Here is a 13,588-nt window from a genome sequence, read left to right on the forward strand (position 1 = left end):
GATGCTCTGCCCCTCCGGGGGGTCGCTCTGCTGCGACCAGAGCCACTCTAGCGCCTGGGGCAGAGGCCAAGGAGCCATCCCCAGCGCCCGGGCCATCTTTGCTTCAGTGGAACCTTGGCTGCGGGAGGGGAAGAGAGACAGAGAGGAAGGAGGGGGTGGGGGGTGGAGAAGCAAATGGGCGCTTCTCCTATGTGCCCTGGCCGGGAATCGAACCCGGGTCCCCCCGCACGCCAGGCCGACGCTCTACCGCTGAGCCAACTGGCCAGGGCCAAGAAAAGGAAGTCTTAAACACCTAAGATACAGCAAGAGCATATGCCAGGCAGAGACGATAAAGGAAAGTTTTGGGGATATCTGAGACATGTTTGGATAAAGGTGGACAGAGGAGTGTTTTTGGAGGAAAATGTGCAAAGAAGTTCAAGGAAGTAGCAAGGTGTGAACAACCCTGATTGGTACACAGAGCCTGGATTTTATCCTGTCATTGAGGGGAAGACTACTGAAGGCTCCTCTTTCTATGGAAAGTAGGGCTATCCTGGGCAAAGCAGAGTTTTAGGAATATCCTCATTGCAGCAGTATACAAGGTGGGTTAGACCAAAAAACAGTACCATCAGTGCATTTGGCAACTATTGATTGGCCTGGGCTTGAGATATGGTATGAGCAACACAGGATCGCACTGATGAGAACTTAAAGGGTGGACACTGGCCCTGGCCGGTTGGCTCAGCGGTAGAGCATCGGCTTGGTGTGCAGGGGACCCGGGTTTGATTCCCGGCCAGGGCACATAAGGAGAAGCGTCCATTTGCTTCTCCACCCCCACCCCCCTCCTTCCTCTCTGTCTCTCTCTTCCCCTCCCGCAGCCAAGGCTCCATTGGAGCAAAGATGGCCCCGGCGCTGGGGATGGCTCCTTGGCCTCTGCCCCAGGCGCTAGAGTGGCTCTGGTTGCGGCAGAGTGACGCCCCGGAGGGGCAGAGCATCACCCCCTGGTGGGCAGAGCGTGGCCCCTGGTGGGCGTGCCAGGTGGATCCCGGTCGGGCTCATGCGGGAGTCTGTCTGACTGTCTCTCCCCGTTTTCAGCTTCAGAAAAATACAAAAAAATTTAAAAAAGGGTGGACACTAAAGACATAATATCAGGAAAGGAGTTGATAGCTGACTAGATTTTATGGCTAAGTTTAAAGTTGTGCAAGGTGCCCCAGACAGATAACTGGAAAGGGATGGAACCATTGCCAGGATGTAAAGTTTAGGGATGGTGGCGGAATAGATGTTTTCCAGAAAAGATGAGTTTAGTTTTAGGTTGACACCATGTCAAAGTGGTAATAAATGTCCACTGGTTAGGTATGTGAAACTTAAAGGTATTTTATTGAGTGTCAATATTTTACTGAAGCATTGTGGTAGACACAGGAGATAGAACAGTTAACAAGCAAAAGCTGTTCCCATCCTCTTGGAATTAGGAAGTTTCTACGAATATATTTAAGGGTTTAGTAAATATGTATTGAAGAAATAATGGGGTATGAATTTAATTTTAAAATATGGGTAGAAGGAGGGGGTGGGGCACAGATGGAACAAGTTTAACAATAGGTTGATAACTGTTGAATCTCGGCAATGGCACATGGACGTCCATTGTACCCCTTTCTCTACTTTTATGTATGATTGCAGTTTTCGACAATGAAATGTGTTTGGCAAAAGCAAAAAGTTCTGTGCGTAGAGCTGATAATTAGAGAAGATGTTTGAAAGAGTGATGAAATCATGTCCAAACAGTAGCCCTGGAGAGGTAGGGAAAAAACAAAAAGTACAGTGTCTAGGAACTGGAAAAGGTAAACAGTGTTTCAAGGAAAAGATGGGTGATAGTGATAACTGACTGCTACAGAGGTCAGAGAAGAAGTTAAAATTTAAACAAGATGCTACAGATTATATTTAGCAAATTGCTCAATTCTTTTTTTCCTCCTAGCAAGTAAGAGAAACAGACAGACAGACAGAGACAGACAGGAAGAGGGGGAGAGAGATGAGAAGCATCAACTTGTCGTTGCGATACTTTAGTTGTTCATTGATTATTTCTCATACGTGGCTTGACTGAGGGGCTCCATCAAAGCCAATGACCCCTTGCTCAAGCCAGTGACCTTGGGCTTCCAGCCAGTGATCTTTGGGCTCAAGCCAGTGACCACAGAATAATTTAGATGATCCTATGCCTCAAGCCTGCAACCTCCGGGATTTGAACCTGGGACTTCAGTGTCCCGTTTTGATGCTCTATCCCAGTGGTAGTGGTCCCTACCGCCCACTAGTGGGTGTTCCAGCTTTCATGGTGGGCAGTAGCAGAGCAACCAAAGTATAAATAAAAAGATAGATTTAACTATAGTAAGTTGTTTTATAAAGATTTATTCTTCCAAACTTAGCGAAAATCTGACATAAAGTACTTGGTAAGTAATTATTATTATATGCTTTAACTTGCTGTATCTCTGCTTTATAAATTTTATCAAGTCAAGTTACTTCCCTACTTTATAAATCACCATTACTGTGGAACCGGTGGGCGGTTAGAAAATGTTACTACTAACAGAATCAAAAGTGGGCGGTAGGTACAAAAAGGTTGACTACCCCTGCTATCCACTGTGTCACCACTGGCCAGGCTGTTTCTAATTCTGTTTCTTTGTGGTTGGATGTTCCTTGATGGTTGAAAGGAATGGGATACCTGAGAAGCTTGAGAAAACTTTTAATCAAACCATGTGATGATGTGTTTATTACTTGTAAAATATTATCCAAGTTTTATATCCTAATATGTGAATATCTATTCTTTCTGTAGGAAACAAATGAGCAAAAACTTCACAACATAGCCAATGAACTTTTGCTTACAGAAAGAGCTTACGTCAACCGACTTGACCTCTTAGATCAGGTAATATTTTCCTTTTTCAGAATCATTTTAATTTTGGGCTCTATACATTATTTTAACTTAATAGAGAAAGTGTTTAGAAACTACAAAGAAGGACCTGACTATTTTTGGCCAGTGAAAGGAAATGTGTAACATTTCTAGCTTTGCCAGTACATTCTCTGGGTATACAGGCGTTAGACATCATAAAGAACAAACCGAAGAAGGACTCTCAGTATAAGTCACAAGCGTCTTTATCTGTGTCTTTCAACTGTACACACTAGTCTGTTTCTTGACCATTTATTGTGATTCTACATGCCATGTTACTATTAAAATTTAAATAAGTGATTGGTGATTCTGATGTGATAACTATCATGAATATATCACGCATTCTGTTTGGCTCTGTGTGCATGATCTGAGTTTTTGCAGTCATAGGGCCCGAGGGGATTTTGAGAGTTCACTTGTGCAGCCTTGTGGGAAACATTTAATACAGCGCCTGGTGTAAAGTTGCACAGTTAATATTTGTTAAATATGTGAATCTACTCTATCACATTTTGTACTTTTATCCTGGTAGAGCCTTTCAAATGCACATTTACAAAGAAAGTTGTTTTTTTTCCTCAGTATTTATTTGTTTAAGATTAAAAAAAATGAATTGAAATTATTGGAGTGATATTGGTTGATAAAATTATGTAGGTTTCAGGTGTACAATTCTATAATACATCATCTGTATATAGTACTGTGTGTTCGCCATCCCAAGTCAATTCTCCTGCTATCACCATTTATCCCTATTATACCCTCTTGTACTCCCCCCCACTTCTCTTTCCCTCTTGTAACCAACATACAGGGGGTCCTCAGGTTATGACACAGCTCTGTTCCTACAACAGTGAGATAACACGAATTTTGGTGTAAGTCAAACCACACCCTAGGCTGTCACTTACCTATCCTAACACAGTTGCAAAATCATAATCTAGAACAGAAAAACACAACTATACTGTACTCTACACTGTAATATAGTAACAGAAAAAATGAGTAAAGAGTTAAAAAAAAAAAAAAAGCCTTACCTTTATTCCTGTGGTTGGCTCGCACACTGGAAGGGGTGTTGCAAGGTGGGGGGAGCGACCTATTAGGAGGAGGAAGCTGGAGAGGCAGGAGAACCTGCAGAGGGTAATGGAGATACTGGGTCAGGTGGATCAGGATTGCCTAAGGCCCATGCAGGAGACGCTGGAGATGATTCTGCCTGTACTACAGATGTTTCGCCTTGAGAAACAGCTGATATAGAGGGCACAGGATCTGTTGCAGACCTCTCTACCTTCTTAAAGAATTGTTCCAGCCTGACCAGGTGGTGGCGCAGTAGATAGAGCGTTGGACTGGGACACAGAGGACCCAGGTTCAAAACCCCAAGGTCGCCGGCTTGAGGACAGGCTCATCCACCTTGAGCGTGGGGTTGCTGGCTTGAGCCCAAGGTCACTGGCTTGAGCCCAAGGTCACTGGCTTGAGTAAGGGGTTACTCGCTCTGCTATAGCCCCCTAGTCAAGGCCCATATGAGAAAGCAATCAATAATCAACTAAGATGCCACAACAAAGAATTGATGCTTCTCATCCTCTTTCTTCCTGTCTGCCTGTCTCTCTCCCCTCCCCCCCCCTCCTCTCTCTGTCTCTGTCAAAATAAAAAAAAGAATTGTTCTAGGCTAGTCTGGAAGGTTGATGACTTCTTCTCTTCCAAACTCTGCCTATGGCATTGCCAGGCATCCATAACAGCTCTGTAGACCTTACTGAATCTGTCATCGCTGGGATCCTCAGCCTGAAATTTTGCCAACTCATCCTCTACCATAGAAACACCTCTGCCAGACCCTTGGTAGTAAACCTCATGGGTTCTGGAGTTTCTATCTCTTCCATTCAATCAGCTGCTTCTCCAGCTGAATAAGGTCCTCAGCAGACAGCTCCTCTCCATGTGATGCCAGTAGCTCTGTGACACCCATTGTGAAGTGATGGCTTTTCTCTTCTTCGAAGCACTACCATCTAAAAACTCTGACTTTTGTTTAGGAGCCATGATAAGGGCCAAAAAGTCACCAAAGCAACACAAATGGAACACTTGCACTTTTAACAGTCCAAAAGGGCGTAGTTAAGCATACTGGGGGACACCAACTCCCTCACTCATATGCTGCATTACTGCGAATTCTTCCTCTGCACACAACCAAACCAGTTCGCCCACATAGTCCATTAGTACGGTGCTAACGGCATAAGCCAAAACACTCAGGTCTCAATTTTTTTAAGTTTTTATGGAAATGAGCGTCATAACCTCGAAACATCATATGTCAAGACTATTGTAACCTGAGGACCCTCTGTACTATTGTCTGAGATTATTTTGTTTTTGTTTTTTTGTTTAATCCTTTCACTTTTTTCACTCATCTCATCAATTACCCTCTCCTCTCACAGCTGTCAAGTATGTTCTCGGTATCTATGAGTCCTGTTTCTATTTTGTATGTTAGTTTATTTTGTCCGTTAGATTCCACATATGAGTGGTGTGAATTCATGTGGTATTTGTTTTTGACTGACTGGCTTATTTCACTTAGCATAATACTGTCCAGGTCTATTCATGCTGTTGCAAAAGGTAAGATTTCCTTCTTTTGTACAGCCAAGTAGTGTTTGTTTCGTTACATAAATGCACCACAGCTTTTCTATCCACTCACCTACTCATGGGCATTTGGGTTGCTTTCAAACCTTGGCTATCATAAACAATGCTGAAGTGAACACAAAGGTGCATATATTCTTTCAGAACAGTGTTTCTGGTTTCTTCAGATATATTCCCAGAGTGGAATCACTGTGTCACAAGGCAGTTCCATTTTTAACTTTTTGAGGAAACTCCATACTGCTTTCCACAGTGGCTACAGTGATCTACACTCTCATCAGCAGTGCATGAGGGGGTTCCCTTTTTTCCACATCGTCACCAGTACTTGTTGTTTGTTTGCTTGTTGGTAATAGCCATTCTGACAGGTGTGAGGTAATATCTCATTGTGGTTTAAATTTATTTCTTTAATGATTAGTGACATTAAGCATTTTTACATGTCTGTTGGCCCATCAGTATGTCTTCTTTCTAGAGAAATTTCTGTTCAGGTACTTTGCCTATTTTCAAGTTGGATTGTTTGGTTTTTGGTGTTGCATTTTTTAAGTTCTTTATAAAGATCGAATTTTAACCCCTTATCAGATGTATCGAGGATATGTTCTCCCATTCTGTGGTTCGTCTTTTCAATTTATTGATAGTTTTCTTTGCTATGTAAAATTTTTTAGTTTGATGTAGTTCCGTTTCTGTATTTTTGTTGTTGTCCTTGCTTGAAGAGATATGGCAGGAAAAATACTTCTGTGAGAAATGTCCAAGATTTTACTGCCTATGGGTTTTTTTCTAGGATTTTTATGGTGTTGAGTCTAACATTTAAGTCTTTAATTTAGTTTGAATTTATTCTTGTGTATGGTATAACAAAGTGGTCTAGTTTCATTTTTTTAACGAATCTGTCAAATATTCCCAACACCAATTATTGAATATACTATCTTTACCATATTGTATGTTTTTGCCTCCTTTGTCAAATATTGATTGACTGTAAAGGTATGGATTTATTTCTGAGCTCTCTATTCTGTACCATTGACTTTTTTTGTTATTATATCAGTACAATGCTATTTCAATTACTGTAGCCTTGTAGTATAGTTTGATATCAGGTAGTATGATTCCTCCAACTTCGTTCTCTTTCTCAGGATTGCTGTGACTATTTAGAGTCTTTGGTGGTTCCATATAAATTTTTGGAATATTTGTTCTAGTTCTGTTAAAAAGTTTTAAAATGTATCATAAGAGTACCTGTTGAAAAGTAAAGTCTCATAGTCTGACATCAGTGATAAAAGAGTTAAGATAATTGGTAGATTGTCTGCTAATACAGACTCCTTTTATTAGAAGAAAACATCACCATGTTTGAATGTCAGTTGTAAGAAGAATTGACCCACTTCTGCCATTGGAAAACTAGAACTTCATGGGAGTAGGTTGTCCTGTGCCCACTCCCTGTCGTTGATTCCTAGAGTAAACCGTTTCCCTGTTACGGTGAGCCATAAGGGGCCGCATTAAAGCTGTATTCTTTGCAGTAATGAGTTCATGACTCAAACATTCACTTTTCACAGAATTTCTCCATAAGTAAATCAATTTATGTTGAGCTTTCTTTTTCTTTATTATTTTGGGTTTTTTTTGTATTTTTCTGAAGTGAGAAGCAGAGAGGCAGAGAGACAGACTCCTGCATGCACCCAACAGGGATCCACCCAGCATGTCCACTAGGGGGTGATGCTCTGCTCATCTGGGCCGTTGCTCTGTTGCAACTGGAGCCATTCTAGTGCCTGAGGCGGAGGCCATTGAGCCGTCCTTACCACCCCGGCCAACTTTGCTCCAGTGGAGCCTTGGCTGCAGGAGGGGAAGAGAGAGACAGAAAGGAAGGAGAGGGGGAAGGGTGGAGAAGCCGATGGGCGCTTCTCCTGCGTGCCCTGGCCGGGAATCAAACCCAGGACTTCCACACACCAGGCGAATGCTCTAACCATTGTACCAACTGGCCAGGGCGAGCTTTTTTTTTTTTTGTATTTTTTCCTGAAGCTAGAAACTGGGAGAGACAAACAGACTCCCACATGCGCCCGACCGGGATCCACCCGGCACGCCCACCAGGGGGCGACGCTCTGCCCCTCCGGGGTGTCGCTCTGCCGTGACCAGAGCCACTCTAGCGCCTGGGGCAGTGGCCAAGGAGCCATCCCCAGCGCCCTGGCCATCTTTGCTCCAATGGAGCCTCGGCTGCGGGAGGGGAAGAGAGAGACAGAGAGGAAGGAGAGGGGGAGGGGTGGAGAAGCAAATGGGCGCTTCTCCTGTGTGCCCTGTCCGGGAATCGAACCCAGGACTTCCACACGCCAGGCCGACGCTCTACCACTGAGCCAATCGGCCAGGGCTAGAGCTTATTTTTTTTAAACTAATTTTGTCCTCATCAGGATCACAGACCTGAAGCTTTTCGGAATTCCCATGGTGGAGATGTGTCTTTGCCTCTCACCCAATTTTGTCCCGGCCCCCCATTTTCCTGCCACAGTAGTTTGTTCAGCTATTGCTGACTTCAGAGAATTTTAGAGTCTAAATTACTACAATACCCATTTATTGAAGTCTAAGGATATAATTTTGTGTTATTTTTGCTTTCCAAAAAGATGAAATGGAGGTGAATTTAGAAAATTAACAACCATCTGGACATTATGAAGAAACAGACCTCCTTCTGTCCACATTTAACAGAAATACAAGTTGTACAGTAGCCCTTGTGGAGGATAGCTAAGATTGCAAACTCATTGGAGAACTGGAATATTCTTTTGTTCAGCCACTGACCAGCTATTAAGCACCTTTTGTCTTATGGAAACTAAAGGATGATGTTCTCTCTCTCCAAGGAGTATACAGTTTTAATAGAAAAATGAGATTTATTCTAACAAATGACAATAAAGGCACTATGGAATAAATGATATATAAATTATTCAAAACATAAACAAGAGTGGAACATACCACAGTTATTATATGTTTGTAAAAAATTTTTTAATCTCTTAACTCTACCTGTGGATAGGGAAGGTAAATCCTGTCAACCTCAACTGGAAATTTTCTAGCAGAAAAGGTTAACGGTTCCACAGAAAGAGGCATAGCCTGGGTTAGAGTCAGAGTTTTCTAATTCTAATTCCTGGTTTTTCTCAATCAAAGCACATGCTCATTCCTACAGTTAAAAATTAATTAATTTCTGCCTGATCAGGCGGTGGCGCAGTGAATAGAGCATTGGATTGGGATGCAGAGGTCCCAGGTTCGAAACCCTGAGGTCGCCAGCTTGAGCCCAAGGTCGCTGGCTTGAGCAAGGTGTCACTCGGTCTGCTCTAGCCCCCTGTTCAAGGCACATATGAGAAAGCAATCAATGAGCAACTAAGGTGCCACAACGAAGAATTGATGCTCTCATCTCTCTCCCTTCCTGTCTGTCTGTCCCTGTCTATCCCTCTCTCTGACTCTGTCTCTTTAGAAAAACAATTGATTTATTAAACCATTAACTTTTCCATGTATTCAACAAAAAGTTATTAAAGAACCCACTGTGTGACTAGCATAATGCCAAGTGAGAAGCCAATAAATTTGAAATAATGTTTGCTTTATTCTCTTGTTCAGGTATTTTATTGCAAACTATTGGAAGAGGCAAATCGAGGTTCATTTCCAGCAGAGATGGTGAACAAAATCTTTTCTAATATTTCATCAATAAATGCCTTCCATAGTAAATTCCTATTGCCAGAACTGGAGAAACGAATGCAAGAATGGTAAGAGGAGCAGATAGCGAATGATATGTCTCAGGCAGTCATGCTAGATGCTGTGTTATTCAGCTTTTAAATTGAGATGTTAATGTTACAGAGCTGTAGCCAAACATTTGTGCTAAATTTTTATTTTATAGACAAATAATAGAAGTTATTCAACTTTAGTTGACTAGGATTTCATCTCTGCTCTCCAAACTATTTTGACTAGTGAAGATAAGATATTAGAGGTAAACTTGAGCTTCAAGATTTTCTTAGTATCTCTCTTTACTATGTCATTCTTAAACTTCTTTTAATTCTCTGCCTTCCTTTGTTGTCTACTAATCTCACAGCAGAGTGTATCTGATTAAGAAATCACAGGGTGTGTGTAGGAAAGTGATTACTTCATTTGAAGTCCTGTTAATTCACTCATTCTGTAAGAAATCTTAATGACTTGCCTCTATTTTACACAGGGAAACTACCCCTAGAGTTGGTGACATCCTTCAGAAATTGGCGCCATTCCTTAAGATGTATGGAGAATATGTGAAGGGATTTGATAATGCAATGGAATTGGTTAAAAACATGACAGAGCGTGTTCCCCAATTCAAATCAGTAGTTGAAGAAATTCAGGTACTATGACTTTTTTTTTTTTTTGTATTTTTCTGAAGCTGGAAATGGGGAGAGACAGTCAGACAGACTCCCGCATGCGCCTGACTGGGATCCACCCAGCACGCCCACCAGGGGCGATGCTCTGCCCACCAGGGGGCGATGCTCTGCCTCTCCGGGGTGTCGCTCTGCTGCGACCAGAGCCACCCTAGCGCCTGGGGCAGAGGCCAAGGAGCCATCTCCAGCGCCCGGGCCATCTTTGCTCCAATGGAGCTTCGGCTGCGGGAGGGGAAGAGAGAGACAGAGAGGAAGGAGGGGAGGGGGTGGAGAAGCAAATGGGCGCTTCTCCTATGTGCCCTGGCCGGGAATCGAACCCGGGTCCCCCGCACGCCAGGCCGACGCTCTACCGCTGAGCCAACCGGCCAGGGCCCAGAATAAATCTTTATAAAACAACTTACTATAGTTAAATCTAGCTTTTTATTTATACTTTGGTTGCTCCACTACCACCCATCATGAAAGCTGGAATGCCCACTAGTGGGTAGTAGGGACCAGGTTGACTACCACTGGTTTAAATATTTAAACAGGGCCTGACCTGTGGTGGCGCAGTGGATAAAGCCTTGACCTGGAAATGCTGAGGTCTTCGGTTCAAAACCCTGGGCTTGCCTGGTCAAGGCACATATGGGAGTTGATGCTTCCAGCTCCTCCCCCTGTCTCTGTCTCTCTCCTCTCTAAAATGAATAAATAAAAATAAATAAATAAATATTTAAACAATTCTTTAGCTTACATAAGATTCTGGGGTTGGGGATTCTGTTGCTCCTTGACTATTCTCTTTTGTGGTTTCTTTTCCATATGTTTCTGTGAAATAGTATATTCAAGATGTTAACATGGAACTTGTTGCATAGTAAATGCTCACTACACGATTATGGTGATGATGTTTATTATTTTATTAAATCTTAAATCTACGGTATCTCTCATCTCCATATTATGAGGATTGTGAAAGGAACAATGGATTAAGAATCAACTAACCTAGTTTAGAATCCTAAACTAATCCTAGTTTAGTAGTCTGCTACTTACAATCATTTGACCTCAGAAAACTCTCCCAACTCTTCTGAGCCACAGTTTCTTTATGTACAAATTTTGGGATCAGTAATATTTTCCTGGAGATATATGTATACATACACTCAATAGATTTGTTAGAGAAAATCAAATGAGATAGCTACATTTATAAATATTTATTAAGCAAAGCCCTCATCTTCCATACTAATTTCAGGCTCCTTTTACTTTTCGTCGTGTACAATACTAACTTCCAAACTAGTTTCCCCACGTTTCCCTAAAGCTACATTGCAGTAGGTTGATCTTAATGGCTCTCTAATGGTATTATTCCCCTGCGTGAAAACCTGCTTTAGGTGAAACAATACTAACCCCAGTTTGGCATTGTTAACCCAGATTACTGTTTCTTCTTTATCATTTATCATTTCCCTACAGTATATACTGCTCACAAAAATTAGGGGATATTTTTAAATGAATATGAAGCAATAAAAGAAGCATTTGATATTTTTTTTATTAAACAAGAACATCAGAAAAACAAATAAGTCAAAGAAAGTTGTTTGATTATGCAAATGAGATGCAAAACCAACTTTTATTTCATTGGTGAAAATGCACTGTACAAAAGGCTGAAAGTACTGGAGTATCTGCACGTTCCCTCATCCACTAATTTTTGTGAGCAGTGTATTATTATTTGCCAACAAAACTCATGTGTTCTTTTTTACTGGACATGTTTCATGCCCTACTCTCTTAGACCTGTTCTCCAAGGTCCCTTGATCTTTACTTGCCTCCTGGTCTTCCTCACTTTTCTTACCATCCAAAGGCTGCCCTCTCCAAGTTCACATTTAATGCTTCTTTCTCTACGAAGCCTTTGGTTTGTTTGCTTTAAATACAAACATCATGTCTTAATACAACCCTGCAGTGCTTTAATCTTGGTATGAGTTCAATAAATATGTTAAAAAGATTCATGCTTTCTTTAATATAAACAAGAACACACTTTTTAAGTAATATTTTCCCTTTCTTATGTTAACAGTTCATTGAAAACAAATGCTGTAGGCTCGATTTCAACCGAGAAAAAAAATCTATTTACAGAGGTTGGTTTCTAATGGAAAAGAATGCCATGACCTAATGAAAAATTAAAACTTTCTGACAGATAATAAGATGATCAGATCTTGTCATTCTTCCATGAGAATCTCTTTTAAGTTCAAAGAAAATGACATTTGTGGTAGGCTTATTATAAAATGGTTTCTGCTGAGTCCAAAGTCATTTAATGAAGTTGTTCTTAGTGAGCTCATTAAATACATAGATGCTTCTTTTGAAAATCTCTGGAGTGTGATTTAATAATATGACCTCACAGACCCTTGTAGTGAGTAATGGAAGTAGTTGCCAGCAGTATGGAATTTCTGTGCTTAAAATTCTGCTTGATTTTCCTTTCTGTTCCTATGTTAGGTTGGTGGTCCTCAAACTGTAATGGAAGAATCTGGGGTGTTTTAAAACACACATGCCCAGGCTATAACCTCAAAGATTGTAGTTTCATAGATTGGAATGGGGTTCAAAATGCCCATTTTGAATAGCACCCCAGCTATATGTAATGCAGGCGATGCCCAGACCATACTTTGTAGAGACACTGCCCTTACGGTGACTTTTTAGACTGGCTAACCTAATTTTTACATCTTTCTTTACAAACCTTTCTAATTACAGAAACAGAAGATCTGTGGGAACTTGACTCTGCAGCATCACATGCTAGAACCTGTTCAGCGGATTCCCCGGTATGAGATGCTCCTTAAGGACTACCTGCGGAAGTTGCCCCCTGACTCTCCAGACTGGAATGATGCAAAAAGTAAATGCTTTCCCCGCTCTTTCCATTATGGGATAATTTAGTGGCCAAGCAGCCTTGTGATTTCAAAGCAAGATAGATCTCATAGCCACTTCAGTAAAATATTGGTGCCAGAAAATAATCTCACCGGAAATTATTATCAGCACCTCAATTAGGCAAGCACTTGAAAGCGATGCGAATCACATTTGTCATGCTGGCTTCACATGAATTATTAACTCTGAAAAACAGTCTCTAAGACATGCGGAATAGCAATACACCCTTGCCTTCTCACAGGAAGAATGCAACCATTCACAATTGCTAGTGCTGCTGGGTAATAATTAGATAGATTGATGCATACCAAGAAAGTTTGTTGGCATTTATTATATAAAAATCACCTAAGCAGAGTTGGCTCTATTTGCTCAGAAGAGAAAATGGTGCAATTTAGTGTCAGTTAACATTTTCCCTGAGAAAAACTATTCCTATTCTGCTAATTATCTTTTATTTTTTAAGACTTGCTATTTATATCTTTTAGATTATAAATGAAGGCTCCTTTTGTTTTGTTTTTTTTTTGCTTGTTTGTTTTTGTTTTTTGTTTTTTACAGAGGCAGAGATAGACAGGGACAGACAGGAATGGAGAGAGATGAGAAGCATCAGTCATCAGTTTCTCGTTGCGCGTTGCGACTTCTTAGTTGTTCATTGATTGCTTTCTCACATGTGCCTTGACCGTGGGCCTTCAGCAGACCGAGTAACCCCCTGCTGGAGCCAGCGACCTTGGGTCCAAGCTGGTGAGCTCTTTGCTCAAGCCAGATGAGCCTGCGCTCAAGCTGGCGACCTCGGGGTCTCGAACCTGGGTCCTTCCGCATCCAAGTCCGATGCTCTATCCACTGCACCACCACCTGGTCAGGCTGAAGGCTCCTTTTAAGTGTCAAGAATTTCAATAGTAATTTTACTTTCTCACATACTTAAAAA

At 41.6% G+C, this 13,588-nt stretch overlaps 1 protein-coding gene across 1 annotated transcript in view; it reads left to right on the forward strand.

Moving 5' to 3' along the window:
* FGD4 (FYVE, RhoGEF and PH domain containing 4) overlaps positions 1-13,588 on the forward strand; it is a 283,378-nt gene that overhangs the window by 230,257 nt on the left and 39,533 nt on the right. Inside the window, exons 5-8 of the mRNA XM_066258073.1 lie at positions 2,786-2,875; positions 9,038-9,183; positions 9,627-9,783; positions 12,505-12,643. Coding sequence (XP_066114170.1) covers positions 2,786-2,875; positions 9,038-9,183; positions 9,627-9,783; positions 12,505-12,643 — 532 coding nt within the window. The remainder of the gene's footprint in view (positions 1-2,785; positions 2,876-9,037; positions 9,184-9,626; positions 9,784-12,504; positions 12,644-13,588) is intronic.

The sequence above is a fragment of the Saccopteryx bilineata genome, chromosome 2, assembly GCF_036850765.1.
Source record: "Saccopteryx bilineata isolate mSacBil1 chromosome 2, mSacBil1_pri_phased_curated, whole genome shotgun sequence".
NCBI classification, from domain to species: domain Eukaryota; kingdom Metazoa; phylum Chordata; class Mammalia; order Chiroptera; family Emballonuridae; genus Saccopteryx; species Saccopteryx bilineata.